Source organism: Oryctolagus cuniculus, chromosome 1 (genome assembly GCF_051225735.1).
Source record: "Oryctolagus cuniculus isolate XC-2025 breed Fujian yellow rabbit chromosome 1, ASM5122573v1, whole genome shotgun sequence".
NCBI classification, from domain to species: Eukaryota; Metazoa; Chordata; class Mammalia; order Lagomorpha; family Leporidae; genus Oryctolagus; species Oryctolagus cuniculus.
In genome coordinates this window covers 56,813,818-56,837,738 of record NC_142867.1, presented here as the reverse complement: position 1 = coordinate 56,837,738, position 23,921 = coordinate 56,813,818, and the positions used below count along the sequence as shown (strand labels likewise).

The 23,921-nt window shown below is 43.7% G+C and overlaps 1 protein-coding gene and 1 long non-coding RNA gene across 3 annotated transcripts in view; one reads left to right on the top strand and one right to left on the bottom strand.

Moving 5' to 3' along the window:
• The window catches only part of LOC138849592 (uncharacterized), a 71,897-nt gene extending 53,584 nt beyond the window's left edge, over window positions 1-18,313 (top strand). Inside the window, exon 3 of the long non-coding RNA XR_016231652.1 lies at window positions 17,476-18,313. This is a non-coding gene — a long non-coding RNA (uncharacterized LOC138849592). The remainder of the gene's footprint in view (window positions 1-17,475) is intronic.
• TMEM41B (transmembrane protein 41B) overlaps window positions 1-20,496 on the bottom strand; it is a 31,482-nt gene extending 10,986 nt beyond the window's left edge. For both annotated transcript variants that reach the window (XM_008265991.5, XM_051824435.3), the window contains exons 1-3: window positions 20,077-20,496; window positions 6,389-6,506; window positions 1,729-1,857 (exon numbers count right to left, since the gene is read on the bottom strand). In XM_008265991.5, coding sequence (XP_008264213.4) covers window positions 1,729-1,857; window positions 6,389-6,506; window positions 20,077-20,197 — 368 coding nt within the window. In that variant the 5' untranslated portion in view covers window positions 20,198-20,496. The remainder of the gene's footprint in view (window positions 1-1,728; window positions 1,858-6,388; window positions 6,507-20,076) is intronic.
• Window positions 20,497-23,921: the final 3,425 nt, after the last annotated feature.

Below are 23,921 nucleotides of genomic sequence, written 5' to 3'. Positions count from 1 at the left end.
ATTGTATGCTTTTTCACAAAAACCTTATAAAAGACAAATGAAAATGATGAACCGGGTTTGTACCTCATTTGGAGAAAACATTTCAACTTATGATTTAAGTATATAAAGGCAAAATAACCTATAAGCCTAACACTAAGGTTTTCACAGGTAGATGACAAATGGAGTTTATAGGAAAAGATAGCAGTTACAGGTTTTTTTAAAATAGTGTATGCAAAATTAGACTACCAATAGATGCCCCAAATAGCCTGTCATAAAGATAGGTACATACTAATTATTCCCCCAATTGTTTCTGGAAATAAATAGGGAAAATAAGGATAAAGTACCTATATAAGTCACACTACCTAACTGCAAATGCATCCTCACCATGCCAGCAAGGAGGAATGTGCATTAGCAGCAAAAGTTTTTGTAAATATTCTTGTTGCTAAGCTGATTATGTTAGAAGGAACTTCTGGCTGGCACCGCAGCTCAATAGGCTAATCCTCCGCTTGCAGCTGGCACCCCGGGTTCTAGTCCCGGTTGGGGCACCGGATTCTCTTCTAGTTCAGCTTTCTGCTGTGGCCCCGGAGTACAGTGAAGGATGGCCCAAAAGTCCTTGGGCCCTGCACCCATTTGGGAGACCAGGAGAGGCACCTGGCTCCTGGCTTCGGATCAGCGCGGTACGCCGCCTGGGTGAACCAACAGAAAAGGAAGACCTCTCTCTCTCTCTCTCACTGTCCACTCTGCCTGTCCAAAAAAAAAAAGGAAGGAACTTCCCTAATGTGTGTACATATTTACTAAAGACATTTGCCTAAGGAAATTAAATTCAGGAAAAGATATATAATATCTAACCTAATACAAACCCAAGAAAAAACAATGTGTTCAATTTAACAGGAGAGTTGAAAAAACCAACAAACCAAAAGAAATTCAGGAAATAAAAAAGAAAGCACAAATACAAATACTTTGAAAAAATTAACAAAGTAACCAATCTGCCTTTTTAAATTTACTTTCACAACACCAAGATGTAATGTCTTTCATTGGCTAAGATTTGGAATATAAGTTAGATAAGAATAAAAGGTATAAAAATCAGAAATAAAAGTTAAAGTCTACAAATGAGAAGACTAATCACAAATAGCAAAGGTTGTTTGAAAATAAATAGATAGAATAAAGATGGTTTCCTGACTAGTTAAAACATATAATTCTATAAAACAAAGATATCATACATATTTATGTATATACATAAGTGAATTCTATCAAAGACATATATACACACATATACACAAAGAATTATAAAAAACATTCCTTTGAATGACTAATTATTCTCTTAGGAAATTTTACAAAGGCAACTAAATGGCAGAAAAAATAAACAAAGGAGATTCAAATAGAATATACACAAAAGCAATAGACTGCAAACAAACTATACCTCTAAATCTAAGGGAATATTCAAAAAAATGATATGGTGACTATTAAAACAATTAAATTAATCAGTTAACTAATAAAATATCTTGAATAGTGAGGAGAAAGGAAAATGCTTGTTAAGTTGAATACAAAAGAACTGAAAATGAGTATTCTGAAATAAAAATAATTGAGTTGAGGAGATAGACTTAACTGAGATTTTTTTTATTTAAATTTTTTCAATGTTTCATTGAATACTATTACATTATATTAACAATTCTAAAAATGAAAAAGTTATATATAATTGAACAGCAAACCTTTTAAATCTTTTCTTGAACAAAACTAGGAAAAGGATACAAAATATATGTAGCAAAATAAGCTACAAGTACTTGTACATAAAAGGTGTCCTTATATTTGGATAAAATTTTTCCTAGAGCCTTGGCATCATCCATATCTCTGGGGACCTTCATATTCACTCTTTCTTCTCTAAAGAAATAAAATTAAAAACTTTTAAGAGAATTTTGCCAAAATAGTATCTAAGTCAACTTCAAAACATGAAGTTTTATCCAAAATGATTTGATGCCTTGATCTATAATATGTTAAGTTCAAATTAGCAATTTTGAAATACAAAGGTCTAGAAATTATTTGTTTTTTAATGTTTTCATATAATATGAGATATGTGATCTATATATGAAAGCTCAGGATGACGCAAACTGAAGGTTAAACATTTGCTTCAACATTGATTTGAAATTTAAATTAAAAACATTTCACATCATTTTGGGTAATCCTCATGATACGCTAACATCAATAATCATTAACAACAGAAAGTAAGCAAGAATTTTAATTATAATGATTTAATAGTTCATGCTTTTTCTGAAATATCCCACCTCAAAGTTCAGAAAAAAGCTAAAAATACACTTCCCTTTCCATTATTACTTTGTATTCAGTTCATTGTTTGGAACTGATTTTTTTGCTTTTAAAAGTTTTAATCTCCTTTGCGTATTATGTTCACTTATGTGAGAAAATTTAAATTGACTATGCAGAACAATGAAAGATGCTGCTTTAAATCCCATTAAAATACCTGGTAACTAAAATGACTTGTTATTCACAAAATTTTAAAACTTGCAGTAGGCATTTGATGCAGCAGTTAAGACACTGCTTAGGAAGTCCACAATCCCTTATCAGAGAGCCTAGGTTCAAGTCCCAGCTCTACTACTTTTTTTTTTTTTTTTTTTTTTTTGACAGGCAGAGTGGACAGAGAGAGAGAAACAGAGAGAAAGGTCTTCCTTTTGCCGTTGGTTCACTCTCCAATGGCCGCCGCAGCCGGCGCACTGCGCTGATCTGAAGGCAGGAGCCAGGTGCTTCTGGTCTCCCATGCGGGTGCAGGGCCCAAGCACTTGGGCCATCCTCCACTGCACTCCCTGGCCACGGCAGAGAGCTGGCCTGGAAGAGGGGCAACCGGGACAGAATCTGGCACCCCGACCAGGACTAGAACCCAGTGTGCCGGTGCCACAAGGCGGAGGATTAGCCTATTGAGCCACGGCACCGGCCCCAGCTCTACTTCTAATTCAAGCTTCTAGTTAATGAGCCCTCTGCAAGCCAGCAGGTCATGGCTCCAGTAATTGCCACCCATGTGGGGAACCCAGATCAAGTTCCTAGTTCCTGGTTCTGACCTGTCTCAAACCTGCCTCAGCCCTGGCTACTGTAGGCACTTAGGAAATGACAACAGCAGATGGGAGATCTCTCTCTCAAATTTTTAAAAAAACTTAAATTCAGGAGGGCACCGAGGCTCAATAGGCTAATTCTCCACCTGCAGCGCTGGCACACCAGGTTCTAGTCCCAGTCGGGGTGCCAGATTCTGTCCCCGTTGCTCCCCTTCCAGTCCAGCTCTCCGCTGTGGCCTGGGAGTGCAGTGGAGGATGGCCCAAGTGCTTGGGCCCTGCACCCCATGGGAGACCAGGATAAGTACACCTGGCTCCTGCCTTTGGATCAGAGCGGTGCGCTGGCCACAGCAGCCATTGCGGAGGTGAACCAACAGAAAAGGAAGACCTTTCTCTCTCTGTTTCTCTCTCTCACTGTCCACTCTGCCTGACAAAAAAAATCTTAAATTCACTGAGTTGTATATATAATACTCATATACATTATTTTTAAAAATTACCAAAAAGTGGCCAGCGCCGCGGCTCACTAGGCTAATCCTCCGCCTAGCGGCGCCGGCACACCGGGTTCTAGTCCCGGTCGGGGCGCCGGTCTCTGTCCCGGTTGCCCCTCTTCCAGGCCAGCCCTCTGCTGTGGCCAGGAAGTGCAGTGGAGGATGGCCCAGGTGCTTGGGCCCTGCACCCCATGGGAGACCAGGAAAAGCACCTGGCTCCTGGCTCCTGCCATCGGATCAGCGCGGTGCGCCGGCCGCAGCGCGCCGACCGCGGCGGCCATTGGAGGGTGAACCAACGGCAAAGGAAGACCTTTCTCTCTGTCTCTCTCTCTCACTGTCCACTCTGCCTGTCAAAAAAAATAAAATAAAAAAATAAAAAAATTACCAAAAAGTAAAAAATTAAATTCTTTTCTACAGGAGTGTATATACATGAGCAGGCATGTATGAACACATACATAAGCAAAGGTACTTCAAAAAGTTTGTGTGGAGCAAAGGTTGGGCACAGCAGGTAAGACATCACACAGTTAAGATGCCACTCCCATACTGGAATTCCTGGCTCCACTTCCAATTTGCTCCTAATGTGTACCCCTAGGAGGCAGATGGTATCTGTAACCCACATTGGAGAACCAGAGGGGATCTAAGCTCCTGGCTTCAGCCTGCCGTGACCTTGGCTATTGTGCCTATTTGGCGAACCAACAGATGACAGATCTCTTTCTCTCAACCTTTCAAATAAAATGAAAATTGAAAAAAAAGAAAAGAAAAAAAGGTTTGTGGTAAAATAGAATAAGATAAATTAAGGTGGGGGGTACTGTGGCACCAATGGGTAAGCTGATTCTGGCATGCCCACATCCCATACTAGAATGGCAGTTATAGTCCAGGTTATTCTCTTCTAATTCAGCTTCTTGCTAATGCATCTTGAAAGGCAGTGGATGATGATGGTCCAGTGTTTGGGGCCCTGCCATTCATGTGGGAGATCTGGATAGAGTTCTAGGCTCCTAACTTTGACCTAACCTACTCCTGGCTATATCTGAGGAATAAACCAGTAGATGGAAGATACTGCCTTTTGTTGTTCTGCATTTCAAGTAGACAAAAAACATTTGTAAATAAGAATACAGGGGCCAGTGCTGCAGCAGAGCAGGTTAAAGCCCCGGCCTGCAGTGCTGGCATCCTATATGGGCCCCTGCACCCACATGGGAGACCTGGAAGAATCTCCTGGCTCCAGGCTTCGGATCGGCACAGCTCCGGTTGTTGTGGCCAATTGGCAAGTGAACCAGAGAATGGAAGGCTGCTCTCTCTCTCTGCCTCTCTTTCTCTCTGTGTGTAACTCTGCCTTTCAAATAAATAAATAAATCTTAAAAAAAAAAAAAGATGATGACAAAATAGAAATAACAGAAAAACATCCTTTGTATCATGAAACTTTAACTTAGTTTTAGATTTAGATGAATGCAAGATTGAAGGGGAAAGGTGCAGGATCATGATATAAAAATGTGTTTTCCCATTATAGTACCTTTTTAAAAAAAAAAAAGATTTATTTACTTATTTGAAAGGCAGAAATACAGAGAGAGAAGGGGGGGAGAGAGGAGGTGGGGAAGGAGGGAGGGAGGGAGAGGGAGGGAGGGAAAGAAAAGGAGAGACAGAAAGGGAGAGAGAGAAAGAAGGAGGGAGGGAGAGAAAGGGAGAGGGAGAGAGAAAAAGAGAGAGAGATACCTTCCAACTACTGGTTTACAGCCCAAGTGGCCGCAATGGCCAGGGCTAGGCCAGGTCAAAGTAAGGAGCCAAGAGCTTCTTCTGGGTCTTCCACATGGGTGCAGGGGCCCAAGTACTTGGGCCATCTTCCACTGTTTTCCCAGGGGCATTAGCAGGGAGCTGGATTGGAAGTGGAGCAGCTGGGACTCAAATCGGTGACCATATGGGATGCTGGCACTGCAGGCAGAGGTTTAACCTTCTACACCACAGCACTGGCCTCTATAATGTCATTTTAAAAAAATGTTGAAAGTTATTAGAAAGCTAAGGCCATAACTAGGAAAACTGCATAGAAAATTAGGAGGTATGGAGAGAGTGGTGTAGCAGTTAGAATGCTTCTTAGGATGCCCTCATCCTATATCAGAGTACCTGGTTCTGCTCTAGGATATGATAATGCATACTCTGGGACTTAGCAGGTAATGAATGATTCTAGTACTTGAATCTTTGCCATTCATGTGGCAGGCTTGTGTTAAGTAACTAGCTCTTGAATTTGGTATAGCCCAGAGATGGCTGTTGCCAGCATCTGGGGTATGAACCAGTGGATGGGAGACCTCTGTCTGTCTGCCTGTCTTTCAAATAAATAAATAAAAAAACTTTAAAGATCAAGAGGCAATTGTGAAAAGTACTTAAGTAAGAGTGTTGATGAGGGCCGGCGCCACGGCTCACTAGGCTAATCCTCCACCTGTGGCGCCGGCACACCGGGTTCTAGTCCTGGTTGGGGCACCAGATTCTCTCCCGGTTGCCCCTCTTCCAGTCCAGCTCTCTGCTGTGGCCCGGAAAGGCAGTGGAAGATGGCCCAGGTGCTTGGGCCCTGCACTCCATGGGAGACCAGGAGGAAGCACCTGGCTCCTGGCTTCGGGTCGGCGCAGCGCGCCAGCCGTAGCAACCATTTGGGGGGTGAACGAACAAAAGGAAGACCTTTCTCTCTGTCTCTTTTTCACTGTCTAACTCTTCCTGTAAAAAAAAAAAAAAGAGTGTTGATGAGGACTTCTCTAAGTCACGAAAACTGATACACAATCACCCCAACAGTTCTGTTGCTTAATGTACCTTTAAATTTTAACTTTTAATCCATTTTCATCTGTATAAATATCAAGATATTTTCAGTTTCTCTATGGGTATACTTACTCACTAAGCTGAGGAAAATTTTTGTATACCAAAAACATAACAAAAGCTGCAGATAAGAAAATGGACACCAATATAAGGAGTGACATTCTTGCTGACCCAGCTTCTGCCCAGGCTTTTTCTGAAAGAAAAAAAAAAAGAGTATATTATTAAAATAAAGGAAGACAGTATTCCAAGCCAGCAAATAGTAAGACCCCACTTATGATGTCTGCATCCCATATCAGAGTGCCTGGTTTGAGTATTGTTATTCTGCTTCCATCTAGCTTCCTGCTAATGTGTACCCTTCAAGGCAGGAGATGATGGCTCAAGTACTTGGATCTCTCCCACCCACATTGGAGCCCCAGATGGAGTTCCAGGCCCTCTAGGTAGGCCTGGCCCAGTCCTAGCCATTGTGGGCATTTTGGGAATCATTTAACAAATGGAAGATCTTTATCTCTCTGTCTTTCAAATAAAGCAAAAACAAAGAATTTAAGCAAACAAAAAAGGTTTAAAAAATGTTTTTCTTTCCAGAAAACTGTTCACATATTTGTCTAAAACATTATGATGTTAAATTATAGTACAATATAGTATTTGAAGTTTACTTTTGGGGCTATATACATTTTAGAAGCATGAATGAACAGAATACTAGAATTTACAGCATTGATTTGTCCTTCAAGTCAAAGAGGGAAAAAAAAAGCACTACTCTAAATGCTCTAAATATTATCACTCATTCATTTTATCATTTTATCTATCTATAATGGGAGCCAAGAGCATAGACTGAAAGACATCTTAGGAAAAAATGAAATAATCTGGCAATTATTTCAACTATTTTAAGAACACAGGTAATCACTAATAGAACTGGAGGATGATGGCCGGCACCGCAGCTCACTAGGCTAACCCTCCGCCTGCGGCGCCGGCACACCGGATTCTAGTTCCAGTCAGGGCACCAGATTCTGTCCTGGTTGCTCCTCTTCCAGTCCAGCTCTCTGCTGTGGCCCGGGGGGTACAGTGGAGGATGGCCCAAGTCCTTGGGCCCTGCACCCGCATGGGAGACCAGGAGAAGCACCTGGCTCCTGCCTTCAGATCAGCGCAGTGCGCTGGCCACAGCGCACTGGCCACAGCGGCCACTGGAGGGTGAACCAATGGAAAAAGAAAGACCTCTCTCTCTGTCTCTCACTGTCCACTCTGCCTGTCAAAAAAAAAAAAAAAAACAAAAACCTGGAGGATGTTGTATTCTCTTTACACCAAGGGCTTCAAAATATATATAGTTGAACCTCAAATCTTTTGGGTAGTTCTATGACTCCAAGAATGAGAATGTCTACATTTCCTCGAAAGGCAATCTCAATGTTATATCCTAAAATTATATGCAAAGGGCCGGTGCTGTGGCATAGAGAGTGAAGCTGCCACCTGTGGTGCCGGTATCCCATATGAGTTGCCGGTTCGAGTCCCAGCTAATCCATTTCTGATCCAGCTCTCTGCTGTGGCCTGGGAAAGCAGTAGAGGATGGCCCAGGTCCTTGGGCCCCTGCACCTGCATGGGAGATCCAGAGGAAGCTCCTGGCTCCTGATCGGCGCAGCTCTGGCTGTTGTTGACATTTGGGGAATGAACCAGCAGTTGGAAGACCTCTCTCTCTCTCTGCCTCTCTGTAACTCTACCTTTCAAATAAATGAATAATTGTGGGGGGGGGGGCAGAGAGAGAGAGACAAAGAGAAAGGTCCTCCTTCTGTTGGTTCAACCCCCAAATGGCTGCTACGGCCAGCGCGCTGTGCCAACCCGAAGCCAGGAGCCAGGTGCTTCCTCCTGGTCTCCCATGCGGGTGCAGGGCCAAAGCACTTGGGCCATCCTCCACCGCCCCACCACCACCACCACAGCAGAGAGCTGGACTGGAAGAGGAGCAACTGGGACAGAATCCGGCACCCCAACCGGGACTACAACCCAGAGTGCCAGCGCCGCAGGCGGAGGATTAGCCCAGTGAGCCACGGCGCCGGCCATGAATAAATCTTTGAGAAAAAAAATTATATGCAAGAGGGGCTGGCACTGTGGCAAAGAAAGTCATGCCCACAGTCTCCACATCTTTTATGGGCACCAGTTTGAGTCCCAGTTGCACCACTTCCCATTCAGCTGTTGTGACCATTTGGGGAATAAAAAGCAGATAGAAGATCTCTTTCATTCTCTCTGTATAGTTGACAAATAAATAAATAAATCTTTTTTAAAAAGTATATGTAAAATAAAGTACAAAATGAGACCCAAGAAACAGTAAGCAGAAGAATGAGCAGCCCTGGTCTGCCAGGAAGCAGTGAGTAGTAAGGAGGCCAGGACAGGTAAGCTACCAAAGTACTCACTGGGAAAATGGTAGCAGAGGATGATTCAGTTTCTTTGCCCACTTTTACCATTACCTCATGGATAATTGATAACTCAGGGAATTAAAAAATATGCATACTGTTATTAGGACTTATTATTTTCAGTTCCCTGAGGATGGAGCCACAACTACATGAATCCTCCAGCTACTTACTCCCCACAGAACCTTTTTTTTAAGAAACAAAAAAGATTCATTTATTTGAACATCAGAGTTACAGAAAGAGAAGGAGAGACAGAGAGAGATCTTCTATTTGCTGGTTCACTACCCAGATGGCCACAATAGCCAGGGCTATGCCAGGCCAAAGCCGAGAATCAGGAGTTTCATCCAGGTCTCCCAAATGGATGGCAGGGGCCCAAGTACTTGGGCCTTCTTCCACTGCTTTCCCAGGCACATCAGCAGGGAGCTGAATCGGAAGTGAAACAGCTAGGATAGGAACCAGGGACCATATGGATAATGGTGTCTCAGGCAGAGGTTAAACCCCCTATGCCACAACACCAGCCCCTATTTTTTGCTTTCTAAATTTTTACTTCCCTTGAAGCCGGGCTGTAATTTAATATTTTACTTAGGAATGCCAGTAAGACTGCCAGATATACACACACACACACACACACACATATGTATTTGTGTATACATATATTATATGTTCTTTTTTTGTGCTGGTTTAAAAAAAATCCTGTCCCTTTCAATCAAAAAATCTTCAAGATAAACTGCATTTTTAACCATTATGGTATTTTGTGTGTTTTTGTTTTTTAAAGATTTATTTGTTTGTCTGTTTAGTTACAGAGGCAGAGGCAGAGTGAGCGAGATCTTCCACCCACTGGTTCACTTCCCAGATGGCTGCAACGGCTGGAGCTGCACCGATCCAAAGCCAGAAGCCAGGAGCTTCTTCCAAGTCTCCCACACGGGTGCAGGGGCACAAGGACTTGGGCTATCTCCTATTGCTTTCCCAGGCCATAGCAGAAAGCTGGATTGGAAGTGGAGCAGCTGGGACTTGAACTGGCGCCCATACGGGGTGCCAGCACTGCAGGTGGCAGCTTCACCCACTTTGCTATAGTGCTGGCCCCGTGGTAGTCTTTTACTGAGTGATTTTGCTAAATTTTATGCTGAGCAAAGCAATAAAAACCATCTAGCTCCTTGCTACTCAAATTGTGTTCTGCAGTTTACATGAATCAGCATCACCAAGGAGCTTGTTAGAAATGCAGACTCTCAGGCCGGCACCATGGCTCACTGGGCTAATCCTCCGCCTGAGGCGCCAGCACCCTGGGTTCTAGTCCCGGTTGGGGCGCCGGATTCTGTTCCGGTTGCTCCTCTTCCAGTCCAGCTCTCTGCTGTGGCCCGGAAAGGCAGTGGAAGATGGCCCAGGTGCTTGGGCCCTGCACCCGCATGGGAGACCAGGAGGAAGCACCTGGCTCCTGGCTTCAGATCGGCACAGCGCGCTGGCCGTAGCAGCCATTTGGGGGTTGAACCAACGGAAGGAAGACCTTTCTCTCTGTCTCTCTCTCACTGTCTAACTCTGCCTGTCAAAAATAAAAAAATAAAATAAAATAATTTAAAAAAATTTATGTATTTGGAAATCAAAGTTACAGGGAGAAAGGAAGACAGACAGACAGATCTTCTATGCACTGGTACACTCCCCAAATGGCAACAGCCAGGGCTGGGTCAGGCCAGGGCTGGGTCATGCAGAAGCCAGGAATTTCTTCCAGGTCTTCCACATGGGTACAGAGGCCCAAGCACTTAGGCCATCACCTGCTGCTTTCTCACGCACATTAGCAGGGAGCTAAATTGGAAATGGAGCAGCCAAGGACTCAAAAAGGTGGTGCCCATATGTGATTCTGGAATTGCAGGAAGTGGCTATATGCAGGCTACTCCACTTCTAATCCAGCTCCCTGCTACTATGCCTAGGAAAGCAGAAGATGGCCCAGGTACTTGGACTCCTGTCACTCATGCAAGAGACTAGGATGGAGTTTCAGGCTCTTTCTTGGCTTTTGTGGCCATTTTTGGAGTGAACCTGCAGATGGAAGATCTCTGTCTCTACATCATGCTTCGTAATTCTGCCTTTCAAATCAATTAATCTTTTTTAAAAGTTTTTTTTTTTAAAGAAATAAAGATTCTCAGGCCCCAGCCTAGACATAACTGATTATCTAGATGATCTATACACACCTAAAAGCTTCTAAACCACTCTGCCTGTAAACCACTCTGCCTATTTTATAGGTAAGTACATAGGAGCTAAAAGAAAAGGATGCATCCTCTATTTTTAGAAAATCCTGTAGAGGTACAAGTGTTTAGCTTCGTGGTTAAAGTGTCTGTATCGCATATTGAAGCATCTCAGTTCCATTCCTGGCTTCAGCTCCTGATTTACCTTCCTGCCAGGGCAGACTATGAAAGGAAGTGGGGGTAACAAGTAACGTGCTTCTGACACCTGCATGGAAGACCTGGGTTGCATTTTTGATTCCCAGCTTCAACCTTAGCCCAGATGTGGCCACTGCAAACATCTGAATAGTAACCAAGTAGATGGGCACACTCATTTACTTGCATGCTCTTTCAAATAATGAAATGATTTTTTTTAAAGCTTGTAGAGAGCAGAGTAGTTACAAGGGAGGAATAGGGAGGGGATGGAGAAACAATGGTTAACAGTCCTCCAAGATAGGAGGAATAACTTAAAATAGTCTATAACACAGCAGGATAACCATGGTTGACAATTCTATATTTCAAAATGGCTACTAGTAAAATATTTGGAACGTGGCATATTGAGTTAAGCTGCCACCTGCGGTGTTGGCATCCCATATGGGTGCCGGTTCCTGTCTCTGCTGTCCCTTTTATGATCTGTCTCTCTGCTGATGGCCTGAGAAAGCACTGGAAGACAGCTAAAGTACTTGGTCCCTTGCATCCAAGGGACCCAGGGAAAGCTCTGAGATCTTAGCTTTGGATCAGCCCAGCTATGGCCGTTGTAGCCATCTGGAGAGTGAACCAGCAGATGGAAGATTCTCTCTCTCTCTCTCTCTGCCTCTCTGTAACTCTGCCTTTCAAATAATAAAACTTTTAAAAATTTTTCAAATTATCTTTTTGAATATCTATAAGCTAAGCATGTCACTCATCAGGCTAACCTCCCAACTAGTCCCTGTTATTCTAACTTGGTTATATTTCCTCTAACCTCAAAGGTTATCTGCTCACATCACACTGCAGGAAGGAATGGGATCATAAGATAGCACAAAAGGTGCCTCCAAAATGGATTAATAAATCCAGCACGTCTGCCTTCTAATAAGCTATTTATTTTTTAAACATATATTTTAACAATTTAGTCATTTATCTGAAAGGCATAGTTACAAAGAAATACAGTGAGAGAGTCAGAGTGAGAAAGAGAGAGAGATTCCATCTGTGCTTTACTTCCCAAATGGCTGCAACACCAAGTCTGGGCTAGGCCAAAGTCAGGAGCCAGGAACTCCATCCTGATCTCCCACATGGTTTCATGGGCCCAAGTACTTGGACCATCTTCCATTGCCTCTTCAGGCACATTAGCAGGCAGCTGGATCAGAAGCAGAACCAGCACACAAGGTATAGGATATGGCTGTTCTAAGTGGCAGCCTAAACTGCAGAACCACAATGCTGGCATCTGATGAACTATTATGCACAGTTTTTTGGGTTTTTTTGTTTTGTTTTGTTTTGGTTTGGTTTGGTTTGTTGTTGTTTTGTTTTGTTTGTAGCACAGAGAATTAAAAACATACCTGAAACACCTGAGGAAGGTCAAATATGAAAACATATCTGGGGCCGGCACTGCAGCATAGCAGGTAAAACTTCTAAGCTTCTACCTGCAATGCCAACATCCCATACGGATGCCGGTTGAGTCCCAGCTACTTCACTAACGATCCAGCTCTCTGCTTATGGCCTGAGAAAGCAGTGCAAAACGACCCAAGTGCTTGGGCCCCTACATCAGCCTGGGAGGCCTGGAAGAAGCTCCTGGCTTCTGGCTTCAGCTTGGCCCAGCACCAGTCATTAAGGCTATTTGGAGAGTGACCAGTGGATAGCAGATCTCTCCTTTCTCTCTGTTTGTCCTTCTCTCTCACTCTGTAACTCTGCCTTTCAAATAAATAGATCTTTTTTTAAAAAATCAGAAAAAGAAAGAAAAGAGTAATTAGTTGAAAGCTACAAAAATATTAGTACAGAGGCCAGAGCTGTAGCACAGCGGATAAAAGCCCCAGCCTGCATCGTTGGCATCCTATATGGGCGCCAGTTCAAGTCCTGGCTGCTTCTCTTCCGATCCAGCTCTCTGCAATGGCGTGGGAAAGCAGTACAAGATGGCCCAAGTCCTTGGGCCTCTACACCCATATGGGAGACCTGGAAGAAGCTTCTGGCTCCTGGCTCCGGATCAGCTCAGCTCTGGCCATTGTGGTCATTTGGGGAGTGAACCAGAGGAATGGAAGACCTCTCTCTGGTTCTACCTTACTCTGTAACTCTTTCAAATAAATAAAAAATAATTCTTTAAAAAAAAATTAGCACATGCTATAACAAAGTCTATCAAGAATGAAGTTTTGGTTTCTGAATGGAAATCTTTTTAAATACAAACTATTCTCACAAGATAAAGTTATTTTTCTACTTTATTAAATAAAAAGACACTATTATAAAGGAAATCAGTAAGAAATAATGAATTTTTGAGTATACGTTTGTAGAGGCTGACTTTGCAAACACATGTTACACACAGAAGTGGTCCCTGTATTTTTTCAGGATGCCTATTGCTTCTTAAAGGTATATGCCTTTTAAATGTATCTGGTATTGACATGCTGTAGTCTACAATTTTAATTCCCATGCTAGAATCAGGCCCAGAGTATAAAGACTAACACAAATAATTTAGTATTATGGGCATCTTTTAAATCCTTCATAGCCACTAATAATTTTGTTTTGTTTCCTCTTGAGGATGTGGACACGAGAATGACTTCTAAGAACAAATGGCTGATCCTTCTCCCTTTCACAGAACTTGTCTTTAGAACTTCTACTATGTGGTACAGAAGGTTAAATCTCTCCTGCAATGCCAGAATTCCATATGACACTGGTAAGAGTCCCAGCTCCTCCACTTTTGATCCAGCTCCCTGCTAATGCACCTTGAAAACCATTGAAGGATAACCCAAGTACTTGAGCCCCTGCACCCATGTGGGAGCTGAGGAAGAAGCTCCTGTCTCTTGGCTTTGGCCTGGCTCTGCCCTGGCTATTGCAGCCATTTGAGGAGTGAACCAGTAGACAGAAGATCTCTCTCCCTAATTCTGACATACAAATAAATGAATAAATCTTTTTTAAAAGACATAAAAATTATTAATCAATTCATATTTAAAAAAAAAACTCTGAACAGGTAATGTAGTCCTATTAAGTTAAAAATTAAATAAGATATTTACTATGCTTCCTATTAAAATTAAACTACACTACAGGTTTACTACCCCTTATGTAAAATATTTGGGAGAGACATGTTTAAGATTTTTTTAATTTATTTATTTATTTATTTTTTTTACAGGCAGAGTGGACAGTGAGAGAGAGAGAGAGACAGAGAGAAAGGTCTTCCTTTGCCGTTGGTTCACCCTCCAATGGCCGCCGTGGCCGGCACGCTACAGCAGGCGCACCGCGCTGATCCGATGGCAGGAGCCAGGTACTTCTCCTGGTCTCCCACAGGGTGCAGGGCCCAAGCACTTGGACCATCCTCCACTGCACTCCCGGGCCATAGCAGAGAGCTGGCCTGGAAGAGGGGCAACCGGGACAGAATCCGGCGCCCTGACCGGACCAGAACCTGGTGTGCTGGCGCCACAAGGCGGAGGATTAGCCCATTGAGCCACGGCGCCGGCCTTGAAGGTAATCTTATACAATATTTTCAATGCACCTGTGTTTTGAATCGAACTTATCACATGAAGTCAGGTGTAGAATTTTCCACTTTTGGCATCATATCTATAACTCAAAGTTTTGGATTTTGGAGCACTTTGGATTTCAGACTAAGGCTGCTCAACCTGTATTTTTCTTCATTCTATAAATATACCTGTTCTAAGTAAGGGTCAGACAGGAGAAAGGTATCAGACAACAGTTAACTGTATTGCAGATCATTACTCTTGCTTTTTGCTGAGAACCTCTCTCTCTAATTACAATCTGTTGCCTTACATCTAGATGATGAAATATATAGACATCTGAACAAAACTAACCTCCAGATTTAATTTGAAATCTATTTTCTTCACTCTGTAATTAGAAAAACTTTTTCAACAACCATGTAAGAAAACAACAGATAACAATACCAAAATAAAAAGTGATATTCAGTTTTTGAAACTCTTTTTTTTTTTAATATTTTATTTACCAGGGCCGGCGCTGTGGCATAGTGGGTAAAGCTGCCGCCTGCAGTGCCAGCATCCCATACATATGCCAGTTTGAGTCCCAGTTGCTCCACTTCCAATCCAGGCTGCACACTAACCATCCAGCTCTCTGCTGTGGACTGGGAAAGAAGTAAAAGCTGGCCCAAGTCCTTGGGCCCCTGCACCCTTCAGATTGGCACAGCTCCAGCCATTATGGCCAATTGGGGAGTGAACCAGAGGAAGGAAGACTTTTCTCTCTCTCTCCTCTCTGTGTAACTCTTTCAAATAAATAAATCTTAAAAAAAAAAAAAAGTGGAGTAGTTGGGACTTGAACTTGCGACCATATGGGATGCTGGCATGCAGGCCTGGGTGTTAACCCACTGCATTACAGCGTTGGCTCCAATAAATAAAAAAGCCGGCGCCGTGGCTCAACAGGCTAATCCTCCACCTGCGGCGCTGGCACATCCGGTTCTAGTCCCAGTCAGGGTGCCGGATTCTCTTCCAGTCCAGCTCTCTGCTGTGGCCCCGGGAATGCAGTGGAGGATGGCCCAAGTACTTGGGTCCTGCACCCACATGGAAGACCAGGAGAAGCACCTGGTTCCTGCCATCGGATCAGCGCGGTGCGCCGGCCACCGCGGCCATTGGAGGGTGAACCAACAGTAAAGGAAGACCTTTCTCTTTCTCTTTCTCTCTCTCTCTCTCTCTCACTATCCACGCTGCCTATCCAAAAAAAAAAAAAAAAAAAAAAAAAAAAAAGAGGAAACAAACTTAGCTAAAGCTAGTAACATGAAACAAATCTGATACTGAACATTCTGGTCCCAGGCTGAAGCCACTAAATTCTATTTCATCACTAGATTTTTCAGCTACATGAACCAATAAACTCTCTTTCAACAAAGGTTTAAGTTCGGTTTTTTAACGATTATAGGCAAATAATAATAATAATCACCACATATAATATTTGGGTTGACACTGGCATTAACAAATCACATTCTTTCTAAAGACTGATTGATGTATTTATTTGAAAGGCATTAGGGAAGAACAGGGAGAGAGATCTTCCATCCACTGGTTCACCTCCCAAATGGCAACAATAGCCGGGGCTTGGCTAGGCTGAACCCACAGGGTCTGGAACTACACCCAATTCTCCCACATGGGTGTTAGGGACCCAAGCACTTGGGGCATCTTCTGCTGCTTTCCCAGGCACTTTAGCAGGGAGCTGGATCAGAAAGTGGAGCAGCTAGGAGTAAATCAGTACTCATATGGAATGCCAGAGGTGGCTTAATGAGCTGTACCACAAAGCTGGCCCCTAATCAAATCATATTAATACCTTGGTTGATGTCCACTTGCCAATTCTACCCTTGTATCCCATTTATAAGTAATCAGAGCTTCCTTCTGCCTCTAAGCTAGTATCTTGCCTTAGCAGATGCTTAAGTTGTATCTCTTGAACCAAATTAACAGGGCATGACCCAAAAGAGATTTGAGAGAAATTTATTATACAAGGTAGAACAAGTCCTATTGTCTTCTAAGAGCAATAAAACTAATTTTGAGACACTGTTTCTCAAACTTTTTTGACTGTGTTTCACAATAAGCAGTGTGTTTCAGATTACAAAGTGGTACACACAATCTATGTAACTGGAAAAAAGAAAAGATGTTAAGAAACAATACTTGCCTCTTTCTACATGCAAAGCACTCTAGTATTTTCCATTCCTGTTTAAAATATTCATCATCATCCCTCAAACTGACTCCACACCCCATACAAGGGTAATGAATGACCTATACACTGAAAATGTTAGTCCTGGGAGTTCTCTTAAAATGGGGAATATGCCTGTAAACAGGTCAGGACAAACAGCACAATAAGAATATATTCTGGTCTAGGCCGGCGCCACGGCTCAATAGGCTAATCCTCCACCTTGCGGCGCCGGCACACCGGGTTCTAGTCCCGGTCGGGATGCCGGATTCTGTCCCGGTTGCCCCTCTTCCAAGCCAGCTCTCTGCTGTGGCCAGGGAGTGCAGTGGAGGATGACCCAAGTCCTTGGGCCCTGCACCCCATGGGAGACCAGGATAAGGACCTGGCTCCTGCCATTGGATCAGCACAGTGCGCCGGCTGCAGAGCGCCAGCCACAGTGGCCATTGGAGGGTGAACCAACAGCAAAGGAAGACCTTTCTCTCTGTCTCTCTCTCTCTCACTGTCCACTCTGCCTGTCAAAAAAAAAAAAAAAAGAATATATTCTGGTCTAGATACCCTTAAACGTAGATTAGGTTAAAAGCTTTCTTGTCTGCTCTCACCTTTCCCTATCATGCAAGAATTACTAGACTTTCAGGGTTGCTGCTCAATTCTTCAAAGTGGTCAACAGTCTATTAGACTCAGATCTTAAACATGACCAGAGTCATAGCAAAAAATCCACTAAAAGAATAAAACATTTTTTTTTTCGTTTATTTAGGGGCATAATGGGTAAAGCCTCCACCTGCAATGCAGGCATCCCATTTGGGCACCGGTTGGAGTCTCAGTTGCTCCACTACTGATCCAGCTCTCTGCTGTGGCCTGGGAAAGCAGCAGAAGATGACCCAAGTCCTTGGGCCCTTGCATCCTTGTGGGAGACCTGGAAGAAGCTCCTGGCTCCTGGCTTGAGATCGGCAAAGCTCCGGCTGTTGCGGCCATCTGGAGAGTGAACCAGCAAATAGAAGACCTTTCTCTTTCTCTGCCTCTCTGTAGCTCTGCCTTTCAAATAAATAAATTAATTAAAAAAAAAAAGGGTTTATTTATCTATTTAAAAGGCAGAGTGACAGGTGAGGGAGAGAGAATTCATTTGAGGCTGGTGCTGTGGTACAGCAGGTTAAACCGCCATCTGCAGCCCCAGCATCCCACATGAGCACCAGTTCATGTCCTGCTTGCTCCACTTCCAATCCATCGCCCTGCTAATGTGTCTGAGAAAGTAGCAGAGGATGGCCCAAGTGCTTAGGACCCTGCATCCACGTGGGAGAACTGGAGGAAGCTCCTGGCTTCAGCCTGGCCCAGCCCCAGCCATTGCAGCCATTTGGGGTATGAATGAGCAAATGAAGATCTCTCTCTCCCTCTCTCTCTGTAATTCTGACTTATAAATACACAAATAAATCTTTAATATATATGTATTCATTTAAAGTGACATGGAATTTACAAGAACATTCTATTACTATGAATTTCTCAAGGGTTACAAAAACCTTTCTCTTCAAAGTCTACTTTTTCTGTATCCTAAATTACCACCTACAATTAATAAAAGCTGTTCTTCAAATCTTGGAAAATCAGATGCTAAGTAGTTACTAATGCCATCACATCAACAGATTACCACCAAACCCTATCAATCAGGTAAGAGGGCCACAAAAATCATTTGCCTATCAAGAGAATTACTAACATTAAAAGAGAGAGAAAGGAAAGAAGAAAAAATAGGGAATCATTAAAACATGGTGGCTCAGGGTACATAAAGCCGAGTCCTGCAGTGCGGGCATCCCATATAGGCACCAGTTCAAGTCCTGGCTGCTCCACTTCCGATCGATCCAGCTCTCTGCTGTGCCTGGGAAAGCAGTAGAAGATGGCCCAAGTCCTTGGGTCTCCCACGTGGGTACAGGGGCCCAAGGATTTGGGCCATCTTCTACTGCTTTCCCAGGCCATAGCAGAGAGGTAGATAGGAAGTGGAGCAGCCAGGACTCGAACCGGTGCCCTTATGGGATGCCAGCACTGCAGGCAGTAGCTTTACCCACTTCCACAGCGTCAGCCCCTAGATTTATACTTTAAAACCAATTCACGGAGCCAGTAGTGTGGTGTATTGGATTAAGCCACCACCTCTGATGCTGGCATCCCATATAGGCAGCAGTTTGAGTCTCAGCTGTTCCACTTCTGATCCAGCTCCCTGTTAATGGAAACCCAGATGAAGCTCCTGGCTTCCACCTGGCCCAGCTGTTGCAGACATTTGGGGAATGAACCAGTTAGAAAGATCTGTGTAACTGACTTTCAAATAAATAAGCAAATATTAAAAAAAAAAAAAAACTGGATTCATTTGATTTTCTGAAGCTACATTAAGTTATTTGGCTCTATAGTCTATCATTCACAAAAGTAACCAAATACATAAAGCTTGAAGAGTCAAATTAGAATGCTGAAAACATCTTGAATTATTTGAAAATTACATTAACATTTCCGCTATACACTCTCCAAAGATCTTCTCTTTAGCCATCACAGTGACAGAACTGCAGACAACTTAATGGTGATTTGTTAAGATCACTGCAATTCATGAGCTTTAAAAGCATTTAAAGAGCTTAATCATTTCATCTGGAAAGTGACAAAGAGTTCCACGTCAGGATGGAATCAAAGTTTTTAGTTTCTAGGTATTCAGGACTCTGAAAAATGCCAGGATGGTGTACTGGGGGAAAAAGAACTTTAGAATGAGCCATAATAGTAATTGCTAACATTTATTTAGTCCCCTCTCACACAGGCCCAGCATTATTTAATTCCTTTACATTAATTATTTCATTTAGCCCATGTACCAATTTATTAAATAGATACTACTATTATCCCCAACGAGTCCAAAGTCATAAGTAAATGGAAGGGAATGGACTCGACTCCAGGAACTCTTATCACCTGGAAGTGGTACCTAGCAGTAAATTCTGTTCCTAACTACCACTTCGGGAATCTGCACAAGCCAAATACACCCTGAGCCTGTTTATTCATCCGTAAAAACGCAGCGAGCGCTGAAGTTCCTTCCAGCTCTGCCTAGGTTTATCATCAACCTTGCGAGCTCCCTGAGCGTCAAGACAGTGTCATTCCTTCTCTTAACTGAATTCAATTGAAAAAAAAAAAAAAATTACAACAAATCCAATGGGTGGCCGGCCAAGCACTGCGCGGGGCCCCAGCCCAAGCCCCCCACTCCCTGTGCGCTCGCCCGCGGGCGTCAGCAGGCCCCCACTCTCCCCACAAGTCCGCCAGACCCACCGAGGAACTCTCCCCGCGGGCGGCCCCCAGGAACACTGGCGCCCCCGGGCCAGCCCCAGCTCCGGTTCCCGGGCCCACTCACCCTTCAGGTGGTCTCCGCTACCTGACGCCGCGGGACCTCGCGTCCTCGCTGCCCCATCTCTCACTGGGGTCGTGTGCAGTGCCTCCGTCGACGATCGTTCGACGACTCTGCCTTTCGCCATGGCTGCCACAAGGGAAGGAGCGAGCGGGGTGGTGCCGCGCCCACTTAACAACTAAACTCCCCCGGCAGGAGCTTCCAGCACCGAGTTGCCACAGCCAGAGCCTCTGCCGGCGCGACCTCCTCACCTGACAGGACCTCTGGCCCCGGAGCACCGTGACGCTCGGAGACCCGCAGGGCGGGCAGACTAGGACTAGGCTCCGCCCCGCCCCGCCCCCAAGCCTCGCGCGCTCGCGCCGGCCCAGTAACCGTGAGACAAGTCAGGGTCCGGCCCCGCCCCGTTCGCGGCCCCGCCCCTCGCCTGAGGGGAGCATGCGCACTCGCGGCCTCCGAGTCACCAGGCTGCGGCTCGCGCACAGTGTGGAATTGCGCAGCTCGAAAGAGCCGGAAGTGCGGTCCCAAGCACTTCAAAGCCTTTGTCCCTGCCGCCGGAAGTACTTGCCAGTGATTAGTAGGCGTTTCGCGGCTGACGGTTCACTCCATTGTTTTGTACGCCAATTGCACGAGCAGGTGTCGAGAATCGGAAGGGGTAGAGAATGCGTGATCTGAAGATGGTGGGAAGAAAAGCCTGATCGCGATCTAACTGCATTTCAGGAAGCTAAGGCTTCGGGAGGCGCTATAACCTGTGAAGGTCACAGGGTGGCAGAAGTGGATTTAGAATCCGGTTTTTCTTGCTTCCGAGCAAGTACTTACCATCGTCCTGCCCAACCTCACTAGTAAATCCGGGTCATTACACTTAGCTTTTCTTCTTGCTGAACCCAAACTTGCCTTTTAGACATTTCTATTCCTACCCCTCAGAGCAGCATTCAGCTTGCTGTCATAGCTGACTATTGGAACTCCCTCTTAAACGCAAACGTGGCAATGTATAAAAATATTCTGATTGTTCCTATTCAGGCACAGTTACAGCTCCAGGAAATTACTCAATGAAAACAAACGTGCAGAAGGATTTGTTCTGATCAATAGTATTTATTAGTATAATGGCAAGAATGTGCAAGAAATCTAAAAACCGACAGTAAGGGAAAATGGCTAAGTAAATTATAGAAGACTCATTTGATGGTATTGTGTAAATGTCCTTTGTCTACTTCTGAGGTCTCCAAAGAGATACTTCCCCATTTTATTTCCTGCGTAGTCATTATTAAAAACAATACTTACATGAGTTACTTATTTTGCACCTCCACCTCAAGAATATAAGTGTTATTAAGTCAGGGACCTTATCTTTTTGAGTACCATTGTGGGCATTCAATTAACTTACTGAATTTTCAATCATAGAAAATCATGTACAAGGAGACTAATAATGTGGATGGTGCAAAAACATTCCAAGACATAACTGGAAAAACTAAAATAACAATATTAGAAAAAATGCACAAGCAAGTAAATGTGCATCTTTAGAGTAAGGTAGGTCTTAATGAGCAAGAAGCAAAATTATTTAGAATACATTTGATGTATTTTACTACATAAAAAAAAGACTAGTGGGGCAGGTATTTAACACAGCAGTTAAGACTCTAACTCCATATTGGAGTGCCTGAATTCTAGGGAGGCAAGAGGTAATGAATGGCTCAAGTACCGGGGTTCCTGCCACCCACCTGTGAGGCCCAGACTGAGTTCCTGGCTACTGATTTAGGTCTGTCCCAGTGCTGGCTGGTGTAGGCATTTGGAGAGTCAACCAGCAGGTGGGAGACCTCTGTCTGTGTGTGTGTCTCTCTCTGCCTTTCATATAAATATAATATATAAAGAAAAATTATTAAAAACCAAAAATTTACAGCAAAAACAAAAGTAATCTCTAAATATAAAAAAAGACTGAGAAAAGAATTAGCCACACAAATAAGAATTACTATGTCAGTAAGAATATCATAACTCAATAGGAAAAAGAGTGATGAACATGAATCATCAATTCACACACACAAAAAAGGCAGCCAATAATCAACAACCTGAGGGCCAGCATGGTGGCACGGCAGATTAAGCTGCCATTTGTGATACCAGCATCTCATATTGGAGTGTGAGTTTGGTTCAAGTCTCAGATATTCCCTTTCCCATCCAGCTTCCTACTAATGTACCCGGGAAGGTAGTGGATCACCATCCATCTAAGAGCCCCAGATGGCTTTGGCAAGGCCCATCTCTGGTTATTGTGGCCAGCAGATGGAAGATCTCTCTCTCTCTCTCTCTCTCCTCCCTTCTCCCTCCTCCCTCCTCTCTCTCTCCTCTCTCTTTCCCCCCTCCTCTTTTCTCTTTTTATTTTTCTTTGTCTCTCTCTCTCCTCTCTCTTCTCTCCTCCTCCCCTTCTTCTTCTCTTCATCTCTTCTTCTTCTTCTTTCTCCCTCTTCTCCCCACCCCCCATGGGACCCACAAGAAGCTCCTGGCTTCAATTGGCCCAGCTCCAGCCATTATGGAAGACTTTCTCTCTCTCTCTCTCTCTCTCTCTCTCTCTCTCTCTCATTTTTGTAACTCTGTCTTTCAAATAAATAAATCTTTAAAAAAAAAAACTATCTTGTCTCCCTCTGTCACTCTGCTTTTCCAATAAATACATAAATAATACATATATATATGTATTTATTTTTTTAAGTCTGAAACAAAGGGCAGGAGACCAGAAAGAGAGATAGGAGTAGGGTTTTATCACAAAGCCTGAAAGCTTGAACTTAATCCTCAAAGATACATGAAGCCATTGAAGAACTTTTCACTGGAGACTTATTAAAGTAAAACTGAAAGAGTATCACAACAGCAACAGAAAGGGAGGTTACAAAGTTACTGTAATTATACTGGCTTGAGCCAGGATTGTGGCCTGGAAACAAAGAAAAAATATCATATATAAGGTGATGAATGAGAAAAACTGTTTTCAAACTTTTATTACTTTTTAAAAATATTTATTTATTTATTTATTTGAAAGTCAGAGTTACACAGAGAGGAGAGGCAGAAAGAGAGAGAAGTCTTCCATCTGATGGTTCACTCCCCAACTGGCTACAACGGCCGGAGCTGCACCCATCCGATGCCAGGAGCCAGGAACTTCTTCTGGGTCTCTCACATGGGTGCAGGGGCCCAAGGACTTGGGCCATCTTCTGCTGCTTTCCCAAGCCATAGCAGAGAGCTTGATTGGAAGTGGAGCAGCCGGGTCTCGAACCAGTGCCCATATGGGATGCAGGCACTTCAGGCCAGGGCGTTAACCTGCTGTACCGCAGCGCCAGCCCACATACATTTTTATTACTTTAATTACATGAGTAAATGCAGTCATTCCAGAACAGTATTGACAAAGCAAATTATCAGTCAGAAAAACATTAAAATTATCTCTGATATTAATACCCATAGATAATTTTATGTGGGACATGCCTTTCTGGAATACTAGAAATGTTAAAGTAGAATCCAGGGGACTTAGTGTCCTAATTAGATGGGGATCTTAGTGATAGGGAAGGGACTCAGTATTTGGAGAGTTTCTGCTTCAGGAAGTTGAAGGGAGTAATTGTACTAAGACTACAAGAAGAGCTGGACTGGAAGGAAAGGCCCTGAGTTTCGCGTTGGATACTCTACCTGCCTCTGCCTTATCTCCTGACTTCTACCACCTTTTCTCAGCTAAAACTTTCCTTGCTTTGGTCATTAATGAGCTTCTTTTTGTTGAATACATGGTTAGTTTCCTGTAATTTACTACCTGTCTGCATTGCTTCATACATAACTGCTCCCTCCTGCATGGTTTTCATAATTCTCTGACCATGTGTTAGATACTTTTGAAGGAACGTCTTTAC